Here is a 25,418-nt window from a genome sequence, read left to right as displayed (position 1 = left end):
TCGGCAAATAAAAGTCTTGCATGTGATTTTGGTTTCTCCAAGTGTTTGTAAACCCTGGCCAGGATAAGGAGTTTAGCGTCCTCCACCCCTTTACCTGCTTGATATGCAAACTGCAGGGCGTCTCGTTTGTCTTCAACCAAGGAGCCGACCTCATCTTTTAAAATTCTCTCAACATTTTTCATCACCAGTGATGTAAGAGCAACATGTCTGAACTCATTCAATTCTCTTGGATTTTTTATTTTTGGAATTGGGATAATGGTTGAAGTCTTCCATATAGAGGGTAATTTGCAACAATCGGCACACATCTAAAAGAGTTTTGAAAATACTCCAGAGCTGGTTGGCACAGTATCAGAGAGTGCGCCCACAGATGCCGTCTTGGCCAGCAGCCTTCCTTCTATTTGTTTTTTTAAATAAGGCTGTGACATATCCTTGAGATATCATCAGATCGTTTTGGGGTGCAAAAGAATCAATCAAGTTGGAAACATTGTGCAAGAGGTCAGGCCTTTCAAAACGAGTAAACAAAAAAATTAAAATAGTTGGGCAGATCATCCTCATCCACTCCACTGATGCGGATAGGTTGCTTGGCCTCACATGTGTGGTTAATAGATGCCATAGATTTAATTCCCTGCCAGGCTGCTCTAATGTTAGTGGTAAATTGCATTTCTATTTTGACCCATCACCTGTGCTTTAGCACCACCTAGTGTCTACCTGTACACTCCCTGCATGTGTACGACCTATGAGCCCTTATATCGAGATAAGGAGCGGGTCATCTTCACAGAGCCCACCAAGTCTCTAAAGTAGCCCAGAATGGACAAACCAAATACTGGCTCTCGAGAGCCTGTTGTGTTTTCATGTTACCCAAAGGCCAGCGGAGTTCTGGAAACCTGAACTGTAGACTTGCACTCGATGGCTCATGTTATTGCAGTCATGGACAGGGAGGAGTGAATGGTTTTCAGTTTGTTGAAATCTGCAACCACACCGCTGTGCCACCAAAACCTACACCGTCCCTTCAAACCAATATAGAAATATATGAATAAATGGCAAAAAGGCAACTAAATTTAACTTCTATTATCTCTTCTATCTTTATTATACATCTACCAGTATATGAGTCATTAATCTGAACTATTTTGTGTTTTTAACGCTTGGTGATTGAGAGATTCATGGTAATCTGACTCAAGGAGTGAAATCAAACGATCCACTCTGACTTTATTTAAAAATAACTCGTCATTTTTATTAACTTTGAAGTCGTACTCAAACAGTTGGTAGCAAATATACATATATACAAATTCCTTTAAAGACAAAACAAGGAAAGTCATTTTTACATTTTAACAGTTGAGTCCTTTGGCACTTAATGTTCAGGTTGAGTGAAGTAAAAAAAGAAGATGGTATTAATAAAACGTGGTGATTCTCGTGTGAGGAAATACAAAACAAAACAAAAAAGCGGAGAGAATTAGCGATACCTTCTACCTGCGTGTTCCACATTTTAATGAATGAGTCTGAAGTCTGGCATCTTTGACTGGCCTGGACATCATTCTTTCAAAAGGAATCTTCCAGTGGAGTTTCATGTTTTAACTTCCTGCTCACAACAAATGCTAACCTTCAATTATCCATCACCGTCATTCAGTCCTATGGAAGCTCTGAGATGCTTGCGTAGGAATTTTGTTGTTGTTGTATTTTGCAGTTAGTGCTCTCTGGTGGACAAACTATGTAATGGAGACACTGTTAAATTACCTCAAACGTATATCTGTTATTTTTCATTAGCCATAATCTACACTGATATCAATATGTGTCATTAGATGAAACTCAGCTGATAATCATCAATATTTTCTCAAACAAAAAAGAGAAAAGGACAAATATTGGCTAACTGAAATGTGCCAACTTTCCGCTCGGGCTTGGTCTTGTGCAATCACAGACTGTATATCTTACAGTTTTCCAATGTTGGTCCAATGGGAAGACGTCATATTGAGCATTTTCACCATATTGTCACGTTCTATAGTCCAAATGTGGAGCCAATAAATTGAGAAGATAATCGATTAAGCGATACCCAAAATAATAGTTTGTTGCAACTGTACATTTGATGATTGATTTCCATACTCTACAGTGATGAACGGCTGTGTGGACATGTAGGAAATACAGGAGATCTCTCAAACTGTACAGCCTGAAAATGTGAGAAAAGAAATAAAGTATGTCTGATTTACAGTTGAAGGACTAACACTGGTGAACACACCCAGTGGTGTGTTGGTCCTTTAGCTGCAGGACTAGCTCCATCCTCCTCCAACGCATCACCACCAGCAAATAAAACCACCGGCTCAGTTCAAGGCTTCACACCTTCCCCACTCTGCAGCAGCGGAGAAGAAGCTCTGGATACATTTATAGTTTGACCTGTGAGTCACGTAAACACAATCTCTCTACCTATCACACACCTGGCTCATTTGGCTTTCTGTGCAGGTCAAAGGTCACCAGCCAAGCAGCACGGTGGATGTTTGGTTTGGAACGGATGTGAAAAGGTTTGCTCAGATCGGGAGGCTCCCACTGATACGTGATTTGCATGTCTCAATGGATAAAAGTAGAGCAGCATTTGATGTTCCACAGTTCACAAGGAGAGGACGCCGGCTCTGTGCGTGGTTTTCATTTTCCGTTTCACTCCCACCTGTAGAGCTTCAGCATCTTCTCGGTAAGCGATGCCAGGAAGTGCTCGCCGTTCACTGAGAACGGGCTGATGTCCAACACCGGGAGGTCAGCCGCCAGCTTCTGGAGCAGAGAGCCGCTGCCTGCATCCCACACCTGGGGAGGAGGCAGAGGACTGGATGTTCAGCAAGAAACCATCAAACACATTTTACTATGTACGAGGTAGCTTTGGGCTCTTAGGTGACTTCAGCGATACGTTCTTCAAAATGACAAGATGTAACAAAATAAAATAAAGCTAATTAAATAAACCCACACAAATACTTACTTATATAAATGATGACATAAAATATCATAAAATGTAATGTGGATCAAAGTAATTTGGTAACAAAATTATAACTGAACAAATGGAATGAGAAGTTAAATCTAAATATATATAAAAAGAACATCATTTCTCTTATAAAGGAATCACACTTTTTTATGACACGGACTCCTTTCCATCAGGAATAAAGCGGAGTGGAATGGTTCCCTGTTGACCGACTCAAACATCCTCCTGATTCACACACAAACAGGACTGACCATGGTTGAGTTGGAGGCCTCGTCCCCAGCGCACACCAGCGTCCCGCCTCTATCTGGACTCTTGAAGATGGCGTTCTTGGTGAGGAGCTTGCAGGACGAGCCGGCGCTGAACGTCTGCACCAGAGAGCAGGAGCAGCTGGGCAGCTGACTGGAGTCCTGCTGAGGCGTCCTGTTCAACGCCATCAGGACGCAGCGCAGAGACGGGTTGGAGCGTCCTGCAGGAGAGACGGGAAACTCATGCCACACTTCAATTCAATACTTGTCTTGTGCCAATCAAGAAACATACAGTACATAAAAGGACAATCACATAGACAATCATTCAACCAGTAAAAGCTGGAGAGACCGTGTGCTGTTGCAGGTTCCCAGAAAGTGTCATGTGCAACCTCATAAGTGCATTTAGATAAGTCCATGTAGCACAGGCGTCCTCTTGTCCTGCAGGTGTCTGAGCATCGAGGAGGACTGCTGTCACTCCAGCAGGAGGTGTGAGATCTCTTTCCAGAGGGCAGCAGGATGGCAGGGATCAGCTGCTTCCTGTGCGGTGCTGATCCGAGTGGCGTAGACGGAGGCCACAGACAGGATGCCACATCCCATGATTTTGGATGCGGTATGCACATTATGCTTTCACAGACTGAGTCTTCATCCAGTATATGTTTGTAGTTTGTTTCTGCGATCCTGTTGCACTAAATTGCATGTTCAGGATGAGAGGAGCAGCGAAAATAATGTGTATGCGTTCACATGACTTGATGACATCATCATCACGTCAGACTGGTGAGGGGCCAATCACACGGAGACGCATCGATAGAAATGAAACCATTGTTTTCTTATGGACCTCTCTTAAGCTGCACATCTTGTTTTTCTTGCAGTTTTTAGACGTGAATAAAAGTGGAAATGTTTTGAACTTTTCAGAATTGCACTGCTCTAACTATATTTTTCAGTATGCCGTGAAGCCACCACCTCTTTTTTATGGGCTTTTCCCTCCTCCGCACACTCCCACGTTCCACAAGCTGATCAGCCGTTTTGCCTGAAGCACCCTGCCAAGGGGCTTCAGTGTGGCTGGGCCTGTTGCGACCTGATCTGGGCCTTAAACAATTTACCTCCACAGAATAAAAAGCAACAGAAAAAGAAACCAAACCTTTAAGAAGGGGCGGGGTTGGGAGAAGATCCGGTGTGCTGTACACAGATGGTAAGTGTTGAGATGTGAGCAACAAAGTGGCAGATAAGTTAGTACCACCTCGTGTTTGCACACTTCACTCACTCAGCAAGCTGCTGATGAATCAGCATTATTCATGCTGCACACGTCTCAGCGTGCTGCTCCTGAATGGTTTCATTACAAAGGCCTTTGTGCAGAGTCTGTTATAACCTCTCCACCGTCACTGTATGAGCTACAGTCCATGGAGTCTGGACAAACACAGGAGTAGAGCTGTCAATTCTCCTCTAGAATACCATTTCAATATTCAAATTATTTTAGATTTAATGCTTAAATTAAGCCTATTTTAATATTAACTTCACTACACAGGCTGATAGGTTGCCAATGCCATTATCGGCAATGTGGTTGTTTTACTTCCTGTCCACTAGAGGGCGTTCCAAAACCATTATAATATGTGAATTACCAACAGATGACAGCTTCCCAGATAAGTCATAATTAGGAAAGTAAAACAACCACGTTGCCATGGCTACGCCCTCGTCGTCTCACCGTCAGCTGTACTTTCACGTTCTCACGTACATCCTGCTGTTGGTCTCATTCTAGATGAATCAGCTGATGGAGACGCGGGTCGATCTAGCTAGCAGATTTTATTAAAAATACATTTAAAAAATGTAATGCTAATTTCAGGAAAAGGATGTAACACAGCCCTTGATATATCATATCTGGGCGGAATGCCGGTAAATTCAAGTAATAATAATAATACATTTTATTTATAGGCCCCTATCAGAGCCCTCAAGGACCCCGTTCATTCAGGTAAAGTAGGGATTTTGTGTGGTTTGAGTCTGCTTGGTCGAGCTCTCACCTGGCCTGTAGGTGACCAGACAGTGTCGGCTCTCCGTCTCCACTTGGATGTCAGTGCAGCCGGCGGACTCCAGCGGCAGGACATGCGGTCTGTACGTGGTCTCGTTGACCTGCTCCCAGAAACAGCCTCCCTCCAGAGAGCCAGCAATGAGCCCGCTGCAGGGAAAGGTGCTGGAGGCCGCCCGCGGGACGTAGCACAGCGACGCCACCGGACACCTGCAAACATCAGTTCATCAAGCTAGAGCGCCAGCAAACAGATGGTGGGCACCTCACCGAGCCCTCTCAGACCACATCCACACTGAACCATCTAGAACTAAAAACTGTCTGTTTGACCTTCCCTCCTCACTAGATATATCAGAGATGACAGAACATGGAATTTAAAGTAGTTTTCTATCAATTAAAAATGTTAAAAAGTACAAAGTTGTTAAAGTTGGAGTCATAAGATGTGAGATGCGTTGCTTCTAGCGGCCTCCCTGGCGGTAGATGGAACTGCAGGCGAGCCCTGCAGACCAACCACTGCTGACTGACGGAAAAAGATCAAACTCATTTAGAGTTTAGTGGGAATGTGGCCACAGACACGGAGATCCTATTTCTGGACAAAGCAGCCCAGAGTACAAGCACTTTTATTAGTGGTCACTAGGGATGCAACGGTACTCGGTAAAATACCGAACCGTTCGGTACGACCTGCACGGGACAATACGCTTTTATGTCCCGCGGGATTTATGTTCTAATAATGTTGCATTGGGCTTTACTGTTACACAGGCGTGTGTGTGTGAGCGTGTGTGCCTTTAAGGCAGCAGGCCCGCCCCCGCAACCAACCTATCAAACTTTGGCCGGTTGGCTGCAGCTCATAGAAGCAGGAAATTAAAGAAAACAAGCAGGCATGGCTAGCGGTAGCGGAGAAGTTGAGAGAGAACAGTTTGAAGAAGCACCAGGTTTATTCAAATCGTCGGTGTGGGAGCATTTTGGTTTTGCTGTTGAATACACCGACGAGGGAGTGAAAACAGTTAACAGAAACTCCACAGTCTGTAAATGCTGCTTGAGACATGTCCCGTACTCAAACGGAAACACAAGCAATATGGGCAAGCATCTCCAGCGTAACCATCCTGATATTACGCTTTCTGAACAGAGGACAGCCAAGCGCCCCGGAACGGTAACGGCAGCAAAACAACAACTGTCCATAGAGAATGCTTTTCAACAGACCTACCGTGCCACCTCGGATAAATACAAGAAAATAACCCGAGCAGTGGGAGCGTTTATAGCCAAAGATTTGCAGCCCTTTTCTGTGGTCGAAGATGAGGGGTTTCGCCACTTGGTGAAAACGCTCGACCCGCGTTATGTTGTGCCCAGCCGAACACATTTCAGCGACGTCATAATTCCAGAGGAATAAATAGCTCATGCCAATGTTGGCAAATTGATATCAGTGTTTCCCCTAGAATTTTTTTCAGGCCCGGTGGTACCCACCGAAAAAACCCTAAACAGACGAGACGCGTGGGATGGTGTATTGGTGCAGTTGGATTAAGTCAGGTGGCACAGCAAGCAGTCTGCAATTCTGCAATTATTATATTTGCATTCAACATTTTTGTTCAACCAGAGTGTATTCAAGATCACAAGGAGAGAGTGACTTATTAAGGTGCCGGTTGATGGAAATGATCCAAAATTAGGGGCCGGAAAAATATGGCTTGAAAATGATGAGCATCACATTAATAGCTACAGATACTGTAAAACACTATAATGACATATGAGTGCATATATTGTCTTATTTTATCAAGTAAAATATAAGTTATAGGTTTACTCAACAGCCTAATAGTTCATAGAAATTCAGGTAGAAATAGGTTAACTCAGAGTTCCACAGCTTATCAAAAAACAATCCTTATTTTATTAACATAGGCTGCCTAAGGGCGCGATCAGTAGCGTGCCTCGCCACTGCTTTGCATTCACACTGCTCCAGCCCAAACGGGCTTTGGCCCGTTAGCCGGTTGTACATGTTGTTTTTAAGGAGCGCCGTCTCTGCATATATTTCTCGACAACGCTCGAATGTGCGCACGAGCGGATCTGTGCGAGCAGGCAGCGCGAGGAAAGCGGATTTTGGACGGAGACACACAGCGGCATATTTCTTATAAATGCACCGGTCCGGTTCCGGTACCGGTCCGGTTCCGCTCACACCACGAGTCTGAAGAGTGCAACAGTTTATCAAAATACAGTGTCAACTTTCCGTGTTTTCAAAGTAGAAAGCGACATCGTGGTGGTTTAACGAGGCAGAGCGGCATCAGAACAACATCAAGCGCGTAAAGTACACGAAGAAGAACGTAGCGGGAGCACGCCGCAAGGATTGTTGCGGCCGCGCGTCTTGCGGAGCAAGTCTACTGTTCTGCGCGGAGGCGCTCGAAATGATTATTGATTTATGAATGAATTGATAGGTGGCTTATTTTTGGCGTATTGATTTTTTTTTTGGCCTGGCGGCAGGTCTCCTTGGTCTGGCGGCCCCGCCAGGCCTGTACAATGGTAGGGGAAACACTGGATATTGCACTTTACATCCTGAATGTAGCCTCTTATGTTCATTTAAAATAGGCAAAGCACGAGGTATATCTGAATCTCTGTGAATTTATGTTTCCCCCAATTTGTCATGGATTAAGTGCACTTTTTCTTTTGAAATTGTTTACCTCTCTTTTTATACTACTACTTAGTGTTCACTAGAAGTAAAGTCTAAAATGTACTTTAACAGTGTTTTTTGTTTACATTTTGTGTGTTTTATTTTTTTATACATATTTTTTGCTATGGTGTAATAGTAGTAGGCAAGGAAACAAAGGCAAGTCTACAGTACTATTTGAGTTTATTCATATAAATATGAACAGAATTCATAAGAAAACATCCATACAAAATGTTTTCAACAGATATTTCAACAGATTTATTTGAAAGTAGAACAGAACATGTTTTAATTAGTTGTTTCATGGGTGAAGTCAAAAAAAGGAATGTTAGGTTCAATACTCCCAACCCCACTCATTCAAAAATGGAATGGAATGTTCCCATTCATTGTCTATGTAAGAAGCCGTGCAATGCCGTCGCGGAGCAGCAAAATCTTTTAAACTGACCGTCAATGCCTTCAATAGTCTTTGTGCTTCAGGCTCAAAAGTGTGGTCCAGTCTTCTAGTGATCTTCTGTACATGTGATGGAGGCATGCACAGTGCCAGTAGGGGGTGTGGTCTCAATAGCCATGCACTAAGCAGTGTGCTCTGTGCATGTGGTTTAGGAATGGCATGGATATTCAAGTGTATTTGAATGGCATCTGTTTGTTTTAGTCAAGATTATGCTACAAAATAACTTTCCTCAGCTATATTTAAGTCCCCTTTGAAGAGCCAACCATCAATTTGAAAAATTCCCAGTTTATTCCTGTTTATTCCCATAAATTCCCATTAATTCTCATAAATTCCCATGGAAAGTTTCCACTTTTGAAAATTCCCGGAATTTTGCAACCCTAGTGGTCACATGATCAACCACCATTGTTTTAACTCACTCTGTGATAGATAGGAACTTAGAAGACAATTACATAGATGAAAATGTTGACTGACACTTTAATCTAAAACCTTTTTTCCCCAAACAGCCTCCTGACACTTCAGTAACAGTTCTGGTGGTACTGCAGCACGAGTGGCGGAGAGAAGCTTCCGAAACACAAAGACACTAAATGATAACAAATCCAGATGAACTTCTGTGAGAAGTCGAGGAGGGAAAGCTGCTCAAATCCGGAAGACACCACAGTAACAGAAGAACGCTCTGGTTGAGTTGAGAATCTTTGGTGGATTATGGGTTTGATGAATTACAGGAGATACTCATTTTCATGAGACAGTGAGTCTAATTGTATCTGTCCTTTTGGTCAGTAATTAGAGCTGTGTTGTTATTGTCCTTGTTTTTTGTTTTTTTTAAGACAGACAACAGCTCAGAGTGGGACTGTGCATTTTGTGGTGTTGGATACCTTTCTTCTAGTAGTATGGGCATCCTGTGCGTTTAGATCCCAGCGTTGCAGAATGCGGCCGCCGTCTCGTCTATGGACTCGTCAGCCGTGTGACGTATTCATGAGCGTCGGAAACCTGATTAGCTCGCTGCATCAAAACAACTACGAAAGGTGAAGCTTTGCTCGTCTCGCATATTTACGCGACTCTTCAACCGCAAGCCAAGTATCTGTATCATATACATGTGGATGTGTATAACGGCGGACTCGTATGACCAACTACTGGCGTTTTATCTTCTTCGGATCTACGCTTTGAAATCGTTAAATCCGCCGGCGGCGTGTCGCCTTGGTAACATGTATTCAGTACGTCACATCTTTTCCGCCTCAGCAGACACTAACGACGGGGTGGAATAAAGGTGGTGATACTCCTGCAATGAAAAGGCAGTGTAAACGGGGCTTGTGTGTGTGTGTGTGTGTGTACCTGGAGCGGAGCGGCTGCAGCTCCTGGACGTGGGTGCTGGTGTCTCTGGTGTCGTAGACGAGCACGGAGCCATTGCTCAGACCTGCAAAGACGTAGTTGCTGTTGTCTAAACACCAGCAGCAGCTCCACACAGGCTTCCCCGTGTTGTAGGTCTGAACCACCGTGTTGGTCAGCAGACTGCAACACAAACACACAGTCCACAGGGGTTAAAGCAAACAAAACAACCTAAAGCCTGTGTGTGTGTGTGTGTGTGTGTGTGTGTGTGTGTGTGTGTGTGTGTGTGTGTGTGTGTGTGTGTGTGTACGTGTGTGTGGATTGGTATCCTCCTGTGGCGTGGATACATCCACATTTATATGGAAATGATTATGGTGGGCTTTTTGACACTGCAATACCAACAAAAGGTCAGTAGGTGGAAATTAGGACTCGTGGGAAACACATGTAGCATTTAGGATACTTTGATATCAAGTTTTGCTGCTAAGCTTTGTCCTTGACAAGATGACCTAGAATCATGAGGTGACATGTTATAAGAGAATGTGAAATTCAGTCAGGCAGAATAAGATTTGATTCACAACCATTCAGTTGAGGGTAAATGAAAAAGGACATCGATCCACTTTTACACAAGCACAGTGATGTATTTCTATTATTCAACCGAGTAGACAGTTTTGTCAGGGAAGTTTTGTGTGGTTGAGGGGGGAAGCTTGAACGACAAAACGTTCACACCCGTATTTTCAAGTTACACACACGGTCAGCCATTGATGCCGGTACATCAGCCGTGGTGGTTGCTCCCGGTAACCGTGTTGTGTTGGAGAGTGTGAACAGCTGCTCTATGTCTGGTTCATGACGTGGTACCACGGGTTTACTGCTAGTTGCATTTACTAGCTTTCTGAAGCACAACGTGCAGAAGCAAGCAGCTGCTTCTCTTAACTTCTTGTACCAGCAACCAACAGGCTTACTGTCTCTCCAGCTCTTCTATCCACGATCAGCGTTTACTCTCTTACTTACTTACTTACTTGCCATCCTACTTTCCTACGTGATGTCTCTGCTCGGCCAGTCGAGCATCGATGCAGAACTCGGTTGAAGCACATTTTTCCAAGACCCGCCCCATTCTACTTCTGATTGGCTAATAATGTCGGTTTGAGCGAGGGAGAGTCGTGTTCCTCTCATATCATTGGCAGACAAACTCATGAACTCAAAAGTGATATATTGTTTTAAATATACATTTCCGCCCCCCCCCGCAGCCAAACGCTGTACGCCGGAAATCCGTCACGGTGCCGGGATCCTTTCAGCCCTGAGTCCATTTATTTCATGAGAACATGGTTGGAGGTGTGAAATGACAATAACCTGGAGAAACTGCAGGGTGAGATGTGACTGTGTGTACCTGGTCAGTTTGATGGTGTTATCCAGAGCAGCAGACAGCAGCAGACTGTCATTCTGCCTGTTGAAGGACAGACCTCTGATCTGTTTGGCGTGGATGGGAACGTACTGGCTCGCCTTCATGTTGACAACGCTGACCTTCTTCACCCCGCAACCTGCAGGGGGAGACAGGAGGGGAACTTGTGAGGTCGTGGGCCAAATAAGTGGAAGACGCCAGCCCACCACAACACCACAGCAGTCTCCTCGCAACAGAGTTGGACGCGTACACAAATGCTCTGTGGCGCCGGGCCAGTGAAGGCAACACAGCTGGACAGCGTAGTGTTGCTCTCAGAATCCATGAAATCCCTCTTCTGAGCACCTTTTAGAGAGCACTCAAGAGGGCATCAAACTATTTAGAAGGAATATCAGCTGATCCGTGGCTGCAACTACACCTGTGACTTGATCAGAATGTGTCTTTAAATTTCGGCAAAGTCAACAGAAAAGAACATGAGACATTTACAAAACTGTGTCAAAGCTGTGTGCCTGCTGCCATGGACTACTACTGTTGATACTACTACTACTACTGTTAATGCCACCACTACTGTTAAATGATACCACTACTACTACTATACTACTACCGACACCAAATGCAGTTGGAACCCAAGGGTCTGGGCTGCATGACATTTCTGCCTAAAAGCCTATTAAGGCAGTTTTTTCTCTCCGTTGTCGCTGTAACGCTTGCTGCTGGTGATGTTGGGACTTTGAAACTGTATTAACTCTGAACATCATGAACATATTCTAGTCCTGCTCAATATGTTAAGTGTCCTGAGATGACTTCTGTTGTGATACGACACTATGAATAAAATTGAATTGAAAAAATTCGACTAAAAAGTAAAGTGCCTTCTGTTGTATGTCAGATGCAAACACTGGGTTTCCATCTTTATCAGATCAGCTGCCTGTTACACTGTAGACACTGCCAGCAGACTCTCTGGATTTATAAGTACCCTGCTTTCAGCTTTTCACTACACGCTGAACTGAAATTCTGAAGAGCGAGTTTTACACGGAAAATAGTTACCTGTACTATGTTGTGATTTGTAACATGCTCGTTGGTTTCATCCAGTTGGCCGTATTAATTCATCTCAATGGACCATGAAACTGTGTCCTGACACTGCAAACCTGAAGTCAGGGTTATCTGAGGATACACTTTACTTCAATTTATACGACAGCATCACCCGAATGTGTCGATTAGCAAAATAAAAATGGAATAAATGGCGAATCAATCTCCTCACGACATTCAAGCTCCTCCTTCTGTGGACCATACGGAATTAAAACACATGATCAAAATGCTTGAGCCGCCCCACAATGCATTGCATCTGTTCAAACTATCCAATGGAAGACCGTTTACATAAAGTAAATAAAGCTCATTGATTCAATGGCGCACCAGAGGTCAGTCGGTCAGTCAGTCATCGGTTAATGGGTGTAGGATTATCAAAAGCAAAATTGACAGAAACTAACACGACTCTGAACAAAGCGTTTAGGCTTCATGTCTCGAGACATGAAGATGAAGGGTGCAGTCGAATAGTCAAAAGATAAGGTCCTAACTCCTATTCCTATCTCCTATTCCTTGACCTCTGGGGAAAACGTCACGGGGTTAAGGAAAGGCGATAGGAGAACTCAAAAGGATTTAGGAAAAGACGACCGCGGTGCTCAGAGAATCCGACCGGACTTTCACTAAGCTACGTCATTATAACGCGGCCGCTGATGATTGACAGCTGATTATCGGCACCGGCGATTGACGTGCGTCTGCACTGGAGAAACTACAATAATGGACTACAAAAAGCGCATCGTCCACTTCTCCACATGTTGGTTTTATCAACAGCTGGTTCACTGACCGGCTTCAGGTCCAGCAGCTCCTCCTTTCTGTTTGACCGTTGTTTTATTTACTTTTCATTTGTGGTTTTAGTTTCGTTTTTGTCAAACATTTACATGATTGAAATAAAAAAAAATAAAAACCATTCAATTATTATCACTGTCCACACATTTATCATCACTATTCCAATTACTATATGTCTGCATGAAAGTCATTGTTAAATATGTAAATGCACATATCCTTTGTTTTCATTAACGGCCGAGGTGTGCGTCACTTTAAATGTTGCTCTCGCAAAGAATTGTGGGTCGGCGTAATCTCCTTTCCTATGGCATAGGAAGGTCCGTTGCATTCTATGCTAAAGGAGCTCTGAAAGGAAGCATTGGAGCTCCTTTCCTTTGCATTTAGAGAAACCCAACGGCTCTTATCATGGCGGCCACTTGTTTACTTCCGGGTCACTTCTTCAGTTAGGAACCTTCCTAAGCAAAAAAGACTATTCGACTGCACCCGAAGTCTTCAAAATGGTGGAACGACATGGAAGCCTCCTGAGGACTTACCCGTCCAATGTAAATACAAATAAGAAATTCTTTGCTTGCGAGGATGAATCAGATTATTGGCAGAGGTAATTATACACTTATGAGGACCTATTTATGAATGAAGATATTGATTTTAGCTAATAAAATTACTTACAATGTTACACACCATCCCTTTAAGCAAGGTTTATACTTTATAATTGTAGTATGGCTACTTTTACCAAAGTCCTTCTTCCTTCACTGCGGAGGTGTAATATGTAACATAGGATTTTATCAGGTTGAAAAAAGCTGTCTCTCATTATTGTGGTCGAGAAGTTAATAATAGAGCCCAATTAAGAATATACAGGAAGCAATTATAATATTATATATTTAAGGTCATTTGTTTATTCTTCACTAAAAAAAGATGCATCTCATCTGTGAGGCAATAAACATTTGTGTCTTAACAAAATATAACATGATGCCAGTATGTTTTAGTGCTATTTAAAGCTGGGGTATGTAATGTTGGAAAGCTAGCAAAAGAGCTTACAAGATTTGAAAATAGCACCTCCTCCTGCCTCCTCTAAGTTCCCCCCCTCCCGTCAGTGAGTCCGTCCAAGCTGATTCTTCTGGCATCAGCGAGACGTGAAGGCTGTGCACTCGTGCTTAGGCGGGGAGGGCGGGTGCAGAACTAGACATGAAGGCATCTGATTGTTTTTTACTCCGACCAATCCGCGCCCTTCGGTGCGAGGGGCGCAGATTGGTTGTTTTCTCAGTCCCACGGCGGCCACAGAGCTCTGTTTAATTCAGTTCCTTTTCCTGATGACATAATGTACTGATCCCTCTGAAATTAGACGGGCCATTTCACCCAGTATAACAAAAAGTGCATCTGAACAGGATTACATACCTCATCTTTAAAGAGTGTTAGATGATCATAGATGATATAATGAATCATAATGTGTAAAATAAAAATAAATACAATTTCCTTGCCTATATTTATTATATGTATTGGAAGAATAGATTAAAGGAAAAGTTCGGAATTTTGGACATAGGACCTCATTTCCAACTTACCCGAGGTGATATAGGTCGGTGGAGACCGTTTTCAGCACAATTGGTCCAGTCCTTATAGTTGCACAAGTCACTGTTGCTAAGCTGGTGTTGAGCTAGCGCACGTCAACGGTAACATCCAGCCTGTCACTAAAAACAGCTTTAACTGCTCCGCAGAACACCCGAGACAAATGTATTATAACGTCGGACTATCGATGTACATGTCAGTGTTGGTAGAATAATTAAAAAAATGTTTTAACGCTGCTACGAGTACTAGCTGTCACGACTGTAGGGCGCTTAGGTTTCGTTTTTACGCACTACTACTAACGCGCAAAGTAAAATTCCGCTGCTGCTGAGAAACTAGTCCCTCAAAATGTTTTATCATTGAAAATGCAAGGTTGGTTTAATTTCTAAAATTATTCTACCAACACTGACATGTACATCGATAGTCCGACGTTATAATACATTTGTCTCGGGTGTTCTGCGGAGCAGTTAAAGCTGTTTTTAGTGACAGGCTGGATGTTACCGTTGACGTGCGCTAGCTCAACACCAGTTTAGCAACAGTGACTTCTGCAACTATAAGGACTGGACCAATTGTGCTGAAAACGGTCTCCACCGACCTATATCACCTCGGGTAAGTTGGAAATGAGGTCCTATGTCCAAAATTCGAAACTTTTCCTTTAAGGAATACTGTCATGTGAAAGCTGCTAAAGGATGAGCAGGAAGAAATGAGAGATCTCACCAGGCACCAGGGTGGAGTGAGGGGACGGTTGCGAGGCCAGCAGGCAGCTCAGAGGTTCACAGTAGGATAAAACCCTGCAGCCTCCGGCCTGAGACACCAGCACCGCCTTGGAGAAGCTGTACTGGGCCGTCCTTGAGCCCTCCGCCCTCTGAGGCAGGCCGAGGAGCAGGCTGGATGCCGACGAGGAGGAAGAGGAGGGAGCCGAGCTTCTGCCAGCCTGGGCCATCAGAGCCCTCAGCTCCTACAGAGAGGAGGAGGAGGTGTTTTAATCAGGAAGAAGTAGAGACTTTAATCTCCAGCTACAAGAGAACATGGATTTTAAAAGTTGCTTTTTTCTTAAATTTACTAATTTACTTAAGTGTCCATATCCATCTTTTACACGTTTGCATGTTAATGCCAAACTTATAAACCTGATTAGAAGGGCTGTGACTAGTTCCACAGTATTCCGTGTATTGGTGCTGAACCAATCAGTATTCAGTATTGTGACTTCGACACAATGCCCGGCCTAAATATCTCAATAGAGGCTTCCCAAAAAAAAAAAAAAAAACACACAACATGATAATAGATTCAGATGACATGCTGTGAGAAGTTTATGAGGGACAGCCACCACAGTAACTGTAGAAATCTCTGTGTGCCGTGTTGAAGGATAAGAAGAACTAAAAAGACCTGGGCCCTCATTTATAAAACTGTGCGTAGGATCCTAACTAAAAGTGTACGTACGCCAAAAAGTCAAAGTTTGCGTGCGCCAAAAAAAAATCTGATTTATAAAACTGTGCGCACGCAAACTGTCCGCAATGTTTCCTTTATAAATCACAGGATCACCTACAAGTGTGCGTACCTGAATCCCGCCCTGTACACGCCCACATTTTACTATATTAATGAGCCGGCATGCAATCGTTTCCGTGTGGTGAATCACGGCGACAGGTCAGGAAAAAAAGCGAAGAAACGTAACTTTTCAGAAACGGAGAAGAGACACTTGTTGGGGAGGTGAGGCCCGGAAAATAATTTAATTTAGTGGCCACAGCAGCGGGATCACGAATAAAAAGACGCAGTGCGAGTGGCAACACATTGCTGCTGCTGTCCACGGCGTCAGCTGGACCGAGCGGACGGTGGCGGAACTTACGAAAAAGTGGTCTGATCTAAAGGTAAATTTCTTTTTGCTCCTTTACCAAAATGTATTTAATGTATCGCTTGAGTATTTGAGGAAGTTTGACTTTGATGTGACTTTGACGGGGATTGTGTCTGAAAAGGAGGGAGACACAGACGCGACTGAGACCAGAGGGATAAGGGTGAACCGATTTTAAACTTTTATTGTATATAAAACAAAACGTTAAATCGTTTCTGTCCTTCCAGAGTCTGCAGCGTTGGGCGTAGAGGAGGGTGACGGTGAGGAGGGTGATGTGAGGAGGGTGACGGGCCCTCGGCACAGCGTCCGGGTCCGGCGCAAAGCAGCAGTGCACCCCGGAGGCATGGCACGTCAAGCGGTCGGGTGCTCACTGATGCCATCCTGCAACTTCAGCGAGACACAATCACCGCCATCAACAACGTTGCAGATGAGCTACGGCAAACGCGCACTGTGATTAATAAAATAATACGTTTACAATGAACATTGATTGTTGTCTTCCTTATCTTACAAACGCAGCATAACATCCTCACGGATTCTTGCGCCCTGTTGATACCCCTCCAGTCGGGCAGGGGGCCGTGGCTCGGGGTCATCGATAAATTTGCGCTCTCCACGCTCCACGACTGAGCGCGCACGAGCGCTCAGTCGTTCATTATAGCGCATTTCCTCTGCGCTCTGGTGGTTTAAAAACGAGGATAAGTGTAACAATTATACGATGGCTTAATGGCTGTATGTATGTGTGTTGATGATATATGCACATAAATAAGGAGAATATTTAGTTATTCCCGTTGTGTTCTGCAGGGATCTAATGGAGGGTAGGCTATTTGTTGTATACTTGGGCCGTCTCCTCCTCCTGCGATGACAGCGCTGATTCAATATTTCAAAATTATTTTGATTTAAGATACAAGTCAGATTTTAAAAGAAGGTGTTAATATGAAAAAAACTATCACTCATTAAAAGCGTCAAAAACATTGCTGGAGTTCATCATGATAACGCAGATCTAACGTATGATATGGAGTGTAATTAAATGTGTGCGAGTCATCAAAAATATATAGTTCTTCTCACGTTTACTGCTGATTCCCTTCCAGTCTCCAGAATGTGCGTACCGGTAGGCATGCCTCAGAGTTTGCTTAAGGGTACGCACACTTTCCCGTCAAGTTTGGTTTTTATAGATCACAACATTTGCGTGGAAAGTGGCGTACGCACGTTTCCAGCCCTGTTTTGTGCGTACGCAAGCTTTATAAATGAGGGCCCTGGCCTTTTCCTTGATACTAATAAAATATTACCACATATTTTTCAAAAAGAACATTTTAAATTATCATCCTTAATTAAGGGAGTTATAAATATAAATGTACGGTATGCTAATTTATTTTATTTACTTTGGTCTTATTGCATTCTCTTTGCTTTTGCATTTATTGTTTCATCTCTCGTACCGTTTAATCAGTGTTTACATTTTACCTTTGTTTTGTTTCGCCTCACCGTTTGGCATTCTGGTCTTACACCGCCTCGCATCTCGTTTGTGCTTTGTATGTCGAAGCTCTTTGTTAACTCTGATTTTAAAAGGTGCTGTATAAAGTTATTATCATCATCATCATCATGTTAAATGTGCAATGCTGGAGACTGTAGAAGAAATTGTGTTACCTTACATTTCTTATTTGGTTTTGGTATAATGTTCCTTTCTCTCTAACCATCAAATGTCCTGCTGAGCTGTTTTCCATTGTGTTAACCCTTGCCGTCTTGATGAAAAGACTCTTTGATCTTTCCCTCTTCCTGAATGGTCTCTGTCTCAAATACATTGATCAAGGCCCGATGAGTGACCCCTGTAGTGACATCGTCTAGCTCTCCCGAGAACGGTCACACCTTGTAGACATCCACAGATGTCTCTTCCTCTGCAGAGAGACATGTGTTGATTTAATGCAAATCCACTCATGACGCCTTCTCTTTTGTTCTCTCGAATGTTCTGTATGAATCCAAGTCGGCCAGGCCATTCAACAGACTGGATCTTCATGGATACACTGTGAATTTCTTTTCTCCACTGTCAGTGATTAAACCTCATTTGAACCAGCTACAGAATTGGACCTGAAGAGTTTTCTTCCACAAGACAAAGAAACGATGACTTTTCAACCCCCAAGGATTGCATCAAACTGAAAATAACAATAAATAATAAAATTGGCAGTTTGAGGATGAGCGGTCATCAGTGATACCTGCAGCTCTTGTTGCGCTTGTCCATATTTGTTGGTAACCACCTGCAGTTTCAGTTTGTACTGAGCCGATTCCAGTTCAGCCTTCCTTCTCAAAGACTGTTCCTGCTTCAGAGACCTACACACACACACACACACACAGACACAGTTTTATATAAATCCACCAACTATAACAGGACAAACACGTTACTTACACAGTAAAAAGCTCGCTGCTATATGGTGGCCTATGGCGCACCACGCTCAAAGCTCTGAGTCTATAGTGTTCATCTAGTCCAGGGGTTACCATACTTTTCAGCCCGCGACCCCCAAAATAACTGTGCCAGAGACTGGAGACCCCCACTGTCCCCGGAGGAGACTGAAACATAAGAATGTGTGTGTACAGGATGAACACGCTCTAACAGCGTATCCAAACACGGCATAACACAAACAAACAGAACAGCCCGACCACCATGATATGATTTTACATCAACAGTTTACTATCAGATGAAAGCAGAATATCTCCGTCAGTCATCTACATAGAACTTATGAGTGAACATGGCTGCTGTCAGGTACAAACTTCATTTTGAGTCTCTCTAAGACTTTCATTTCCATGTTAGCCGAGAACATCTCAGTCAAAGCCATGAAAATCATCCCCCCCCCCCCCCCCCCCCTGGAAACCCATGCTGTAGTGACCTGTATGCTTGGGATTTCTCGCTGGGAACATTGCGTGCAAGGTTTCTACAGTGTATTGGACAGTCATTGCCCCCAAATGATTAACATCACTATGTCTCTCCTAACGGGATAGAAGTGTTGCTGGTGGACAAGAAACAACAACATTTGATGTTTGTAGCACACCGCTAAACTGAGTGGCTTTTAAACAACACCAGCATGTTAAATGTATAGATAAGTGATATTTACTTGTCCATGAAGCCCAAACCTTTGCCAACCACTGTTTCCAAATAGTCCAGGAGGTTGGCTGTGTATGAAACCTCCAAGAGAAAATATCACTCACGTCTTTAAGGTCTCTTGCTCCGAGTTGTCCAGCGCTCTCAGCTTCGCCGCATACAGCAGGACGATATCTGATCGCTTTGCTTTCTTGTTGCACTGAAGAGAAACAACAGAATCTCATTAAAGCCCTGATGTGAGATGCAGGATAAGACCTTGGTGGGCGGGCGGGGAGTTAGGCCACTGACCTGCGGACATTTAGCAGACGGGCCTTGAGCTTTCAGCCAGCGCTGGATGCAGGTGAAGCCAAAGAGGTGTCCGCAGCGCAGAGCTGACAGGCGGTGCTCGCCAGCTGTTGTCCACGCTTCAAAGCAGATGGAACAGATGTCGCCTTCACCTTCTTCAGATGGCAATGGCTGGACAGAAGCAGAGCCTGCAGGGACCAGCTACACATGGACACAATAATGGTTCCTTACATCAAACGGGAAGAGTTCATAATCATCATCGAGAGCTGCATTCACTGTATCTAGCAAAACACATATCAGCTGGTTTCCCACCGGCAATTTCTATAAACTAACAGGAGGCAATGGAAAACAAGTGACAGGTTATAACATGTATTAGCATTATTAGGTCTCTATATGGTGACTATGCATTATTTATCGAGAGCTCGAGCAAAATGCGTTTTGTGTGAAACTACAAAACACAAGCAGAAGTGCTTCTGGATAGAAAAGGTCTGAACATTACCTTGACATTCTGATTTTGAGCTTCCGTCCTCTCACCATCTGCAGCTGAACTGGAGTCTGAACAATGACAAGAAAACTGAACTCTCGGAACAAACCACGGATCGGTCTGTGCGAACCAGTGTGAGTGAAGTGGATGCTGGTCAGACTCACCGGTTGGACCGGCTTCCTGGGGTCCTGCGTGTTGGACAGATGTGTCGAGGCGAGAACTAGCTGGGACCGTGGGGTCAACGGGGTCAACGGGCTCCTGAGCAGAAGGCGTGCCTCCTTCACGCATCCCCTCTTCTCCCTCTCCTCCCTCGTCAGAATCGCTGACCTCGGTGGTGCTGCCAGAGTCTGGCTCAGCCACGCTGGCAGCAGGCGCACGGAGCAGGAAGTCTGGAAAGCCTCTCGAGGATGCTGCAGTCTGGCTTGGGTAGTGCACTCGGAGGCCCTGCCTGCAGCCGCACACACAGGTGGAACATCTCAGAGGAGACCAGATGATCTGAATTACAGCCAAACTAGGCCTGAATTACTTGCGTCCTACCCAGTATTGGAAACCTTCGAGGAAAACGGTGCCAAATGTCAGTGTTTTTTTACGGTGGTTGGGCTGTTGTCTTAGAAGCAGAGACAGAGACATTCACCTGCGAGCAACGATAAAGTATCAAAATAGTATCCTTGAGGTATCTGTATGGAGGTTTCAAGGTATCGTGTTGAAAACGTTCAAACCTATCCCCACTACGAACAGACATTGCATGACTGAAGTTTCATCCTTCTTATATCATGTGACCTTTGTTCTGATGTTTACAGTTGCACTTCTATAAGAATGAGAGATGGGCATGTGGCAGTGAGCCATATAAGAACATTGCTGTTGATAGACTTATAATAGGAATAGTTATAGGTATGTAGTCTGTAGTCCAGTTAGCCCACGGTTCAACACGTACCTCTGTTCTTTGGTTACGCTTTCAGTTCTGTTTCGGTACATATTGTGTGTGTAAGGAGAAAAAGATTAAGATTATTATTTGATTTGGTTGTGTAATTTATATACTTAAAGTATGACAAAATGTCTTCAATATTATGCTATATTTGTTCATAAGACATTAAAAGCTGCTTTCAGCATGTTTAACTCACATTCAAGGACTTATTGCCTCTGTAACTACAACTGTGCTACATTTTAATGTTTTCGTAAGGATAAATTTATCAGTAGCATTTAGTCACATGTAAGTCTTTGGTAAATGATAAAAAACACAATTGAATTGCCCTGCTGTGATGTTTACTAGTAGGATATTCGGACATGCAGTACCAAAAACAGCCACAAAAACCCCACCAATATCAGGATTTAAAAAAATCACTGCGACAAATTAAGGCAAAACACCCTCCTGATTTTTTAATATGATTTTTACAAGAATATGATCTTTCATAAAAAGTAAGTTTGGACCTGATACTGGATAATGGAATATGGCTCTGAAGTTGGGCAAAGATGTGTTTACTTCCATGTTTGAGCCTTAATATCTGTGAAACTAATCATCTGAGAGAGACCATATTTTGTAGAATGTTTAAGCTAACACCAGAGATAGAGGCAGAAGTGATAGAAGTCTTTTATCTGCAAAAATGGGAGCTCAGCCACTCTTCAAATTTGCTACTTCATTTTGACAAGGAGAAGTTTAAGTACCTCCCATACTAGGTTATCATTGAGCTACACCCCTGATATTCCATGTCTGGAGGCTATTAGTAACAGATATACACTGTAGAAATTTGAAGGCCACAGGTGAGATAGTTTTCCAGATATTTCCATCCATAAATACAAGGATGGAAACATGAAATTATGCAACATTTTATTGCAAAACCGTAAATACCTCAATTCACAGGTGCGTATTGAAGCGTGCATGGTGTACGGTATGTGAGCAATGTTTTTTTTTTTGTGTAAAACTGTCTTTTCCAAATAAAAATAAATTAAAAAAAAGAAAATGTTCAAAGACATCCAGCCCTAACCTGGATGGAGCTAAATTTAAAAAACAAATTAGATACAGCTATTTAAAATGATATATTTGACTTCTCACACGTATGCATTGTGCGTTGGTTGCATGTACCTGAGTCTCCTCCGTAAGGGCGTCCCCTGAACGGCCGAATGTGTGGCTGCAGAGCCGCCCACTGCTCTCTGACTGAACGCCCAGGTGGCAGGAAGCCTGGGCGGCACACGGGCTGCTCCCCGTCCTCCTTCGTTGTCTTCGTCATCGTCCTCGTCGACCTCGGTGCTGCTGCCGGAGTCTGAAATGACGTGTGGCGCGTTGGCGTCCACTGCTGCAGCAGCGACTGCTGACTGTCTGCTGCCTCCTCCCGGCATCTCCCCAGGGAAGTCCACCTCCATGGCCTCCATCTGCACGCAAGCACAGTGCCAAGCAACAGGGGTGAGATGGTTTAACAAAGTCAGTGCCCCTACGTCCTCTACAACTTTTAATTACTGCTCCGCAGAGCTGCACAACTCTTAAGTGGATCCAGAAATTATGAGCACATCAGTCCAATTTCAGACGTCCTCCACTAGCTTTCAGACCCTTTTAGCATTTGCATTTTTGACTTTTAACTTAGTCATGGCACCTTTAGTCATTATTTAGTCCTCACCCCATATGTTCCCGTTTGAGTTGCTCAGAGTACTAATAGCAACAACTGACAGCCAACAAGCCAGCCATCTTGCTTCTTACTCCTCTCTGTTGAGTGGTTTTGGCTGTATCAACTGACTGTCGCTGGAACACGTTATCTTTAAAGTATCGTCTCCCTTGCTCCAACATTACAGCTGTCAGATTGCAGGTGATGAGCTCAAAAAAAAGAAGGAAAAAAAAGGATAACGCAAACATTCTATGGTCAGTGCTCAGGGTGAAATAGAAAATGTCAAACAAACATAGTAGACCAAATAGATAATAAAAAGATATGTCTCAGGGATGGCTCAGCAGTACAGTTGGTGCCCCACGTAACAAGGATGCGTCCTCGCTGCAGGGCCCCAGCTTTGAGTCAGACCAGCCCCCAGTCATTCCCATGAGAGCTCCCCTTTTCACTCTCACTCAATAAAAGGCAAAAACGGCCCCGTAAATAAAAATAAAAAATGCTTGGGAAAGATGCCCAGGATTAACCATAATGTGGTGTGTTTGTTCAGGGTCCTCCTCTCCACCACAACGTCAAGTGTTTCGGGTTTGAACCCCATTATGAAGTCAGTCTTCTTAATCATTTCTAAAGTCTGTCAGCGTCACTGGCTGCAGCGCTGCTCCCCCAGCACACTAGAGAAGTACAGTGCACTGGACACAACAGACCGATAGAAGCCTTCCATCATCTTCTCAGCTTAGTCATGAAATGCTCATCCCCTTCTTAGAAACAGCCTCAGTGCTGGTCTTCCAGTTCAGTCAGTTCACCATGTGGACACCCAGAGTCCTGTACTGCGAAGCAGAATTTGGGGTTAGCAAGGTAACTTCAGGTTAACTCTTAATGGGTAGATCGCCATGGTAACTGATGATACGCACCAGTGATGTGTTGGTCTTTCACAAGCGACCTGAACTCACTCATTTCTGTAATTTAACCTGACCGAGACTGGAACCGCGGAAATGAATAAGGACACAATGACATCCAACCTGCTTTCCCGCACCGAGTCCACGTCCAGTCTCCACTCACGCAGGTATCGGTGGTGAGCACGCGTTGCATCTTCTCGTGATTAGAGTAATTCAACCAATGACATTTTAGAGAAAGACCCTGATATAATAAAAATATTTTAGTTTGACTTGTAATCACTGCAGGAGTGCAGGCACCTGCTCTGGAGCAGGTTATGTACAAGATATGAGATCATACAAAAGCAAAGCCTACTGACCAATCAAAGCTTGATCTGCAGATACATGCCTCGTCGTCGTCTCTCCAGCGGTCTCCTAACCTGGCCAGTCGTCACAATCAGGCATGGGAGTCCTACTCTGGTAGGAATCATTGCACTCCCTCAGCTTGTCCCTCAGGTCACGATGTACTCCTCAGTTCTTGTATGTCCCTAGGCCTGAAGGCTTTTTTATTATTATTATTAAGAAGTATTTTCAGGTCAGTGGTGACCCAGGGGTTTAAAGCACGGGGAGCAGCGTACAGTCCAGGTCGGCAATACAAATTTGATGTATTATGTGATGCAGTCTGTCATAGTGTTGATGTCAGTGTAGTAAACAAAGTGCATCCCAGTCTGTGAGCGCACAGTCCTGCAGAGCCTCATTAGGCCTGAGTCCACCTCCTCACAGTCCCAGTGGATGAAGGCTGCCATCGGACAGGAAGGACATGGTGTCAGCAGGACATGGTAGGGATCTTTTTATTGTGGGGTCGGTTAATTGGGCTTTTGAGGAGCTGTTTACATTCTGATACAATGTGTGGTAGGAATTTTACTGCAGTAAAGGATGTGAATACTTCTTTTACCACTGCATATCATCTCTTAAACTGATAACCAGCCTTCAGTCATGGAGCCAAACTCTGACTGCACAGCAAGTTACACAAGCTGCATGCTGTGATAAGTGGCCAGGCATCGTGGTTCAGCGGTGAGAATTCACCCCACTTTGTACGGATCTCTCTTTTAACTGTTCAATAAAATTACTTTTGAAATGCATTAATCTACCGGTTACATTACGTTTAGTTCTCCGGGGCCAAGTAATGCCTTCTGCGGCTAAGCACCGAACTTGAGACCGATGTCGCCGAGGCCTCCAAGCAAAAACAGGGCAAATAGTCAGACTACTAATCGTAATAAGTTCACACTTTAGTGATCGTGGGTTTTGATGTTGTTCCTTACTATATAAGTTATACTAGAATGACACAGAAATAATAACAACAATATTTCGATTATCCGTGCTGCTCCCTTGGTAACCACGGACGCCGGAGCTAAACTTAGCGAGCATTTGTGAAGTCGTGAGCCTGTTTAATACCTGGAATTACACATGTATTAAAGTCAATGCATAACTCGTTACTGTGGATATAAACGGTGGTGCTGCTACAGTAGCCATGCTTTAAAAAAACAAGTCAGCTTGGTGGCAGCTAGTTAACGCTGCTAGTAGCTAGTTGGCTAACCGACCCGGGTTGTAGCATCAGCAGGCGGTGAGAAGCAGACTGCTAACTTACCTGTATGGAAGTGAAGCTTTAACAACTGCCGACCCCGCTCTGGTAGACAACACAAGGTGAGAGCATGGCTCCACGAACCAAACGCGTCAGGTTGTGGGTGAGTGTGCGTGCTACTTCCAAGAGAGTTAAAGCAGTCGGTACCGCGGTCAGGGATCGAATCTCCCGGCGCCAACCTGCTC

The 25,418-nt window shown here is 44.0% G+C and overlaps 1 protein-coding gene across 1 annotated transcript; it reads right to left on the bottom strand.

Moving 5' to 3' along the window:
- Positions 1–1,200: 1,200 nt before the first annotated feature.
- On the bottom strand, positions 1,201–25,418 carry rfwd3 (ring finger and WD repeat domain 3). The gene is made up of 13 exons (XM_084017274.1): positions 25,240–25,418; positions 22,212–22,498; positions 20,296–20,579; positions 20,147–20,202; positions 19,651–19,848; positions 19,470–19,561; positions 18,482–18,596; positions 15,155–15,395; positions 11,015–11,165; positions 9,637–9,813; positions 5,211–5,425; positions 3,205–3,419; positions 1,201–2,784 (listed from the first exon to the last, which is right to left on the bottom strand). The coding sequence occupies exons 2-13, from the start codon at positions 22,496–22,498 to the stop codon at positions 2,641–2,643; spliced, it is 2,175 nt and encodes a 724-aa protein (XP_083873400.1). The 5' UTR covers positions 25,240–25,418; the 3' UTR covers positions 1,201–2,640.

Source organism: Eutrigla gurnardus (assembly GCF_963514095.1).
Source record: "Eutrigla gurnardus genome assembly, chromosome: 9".
Classification (NCBI taxonomy): Eukaryota; Metazoa; Chordata; class Actinopteri; order Perciformes; family Triglidae; genus Eutrigla; species Eutrigla gurnardus.
The sequence above is the reverse complement of the archived record's forward strand: the minus strand, read 5'-3'. Positions and strand labels throughout refer to the sequence as shown.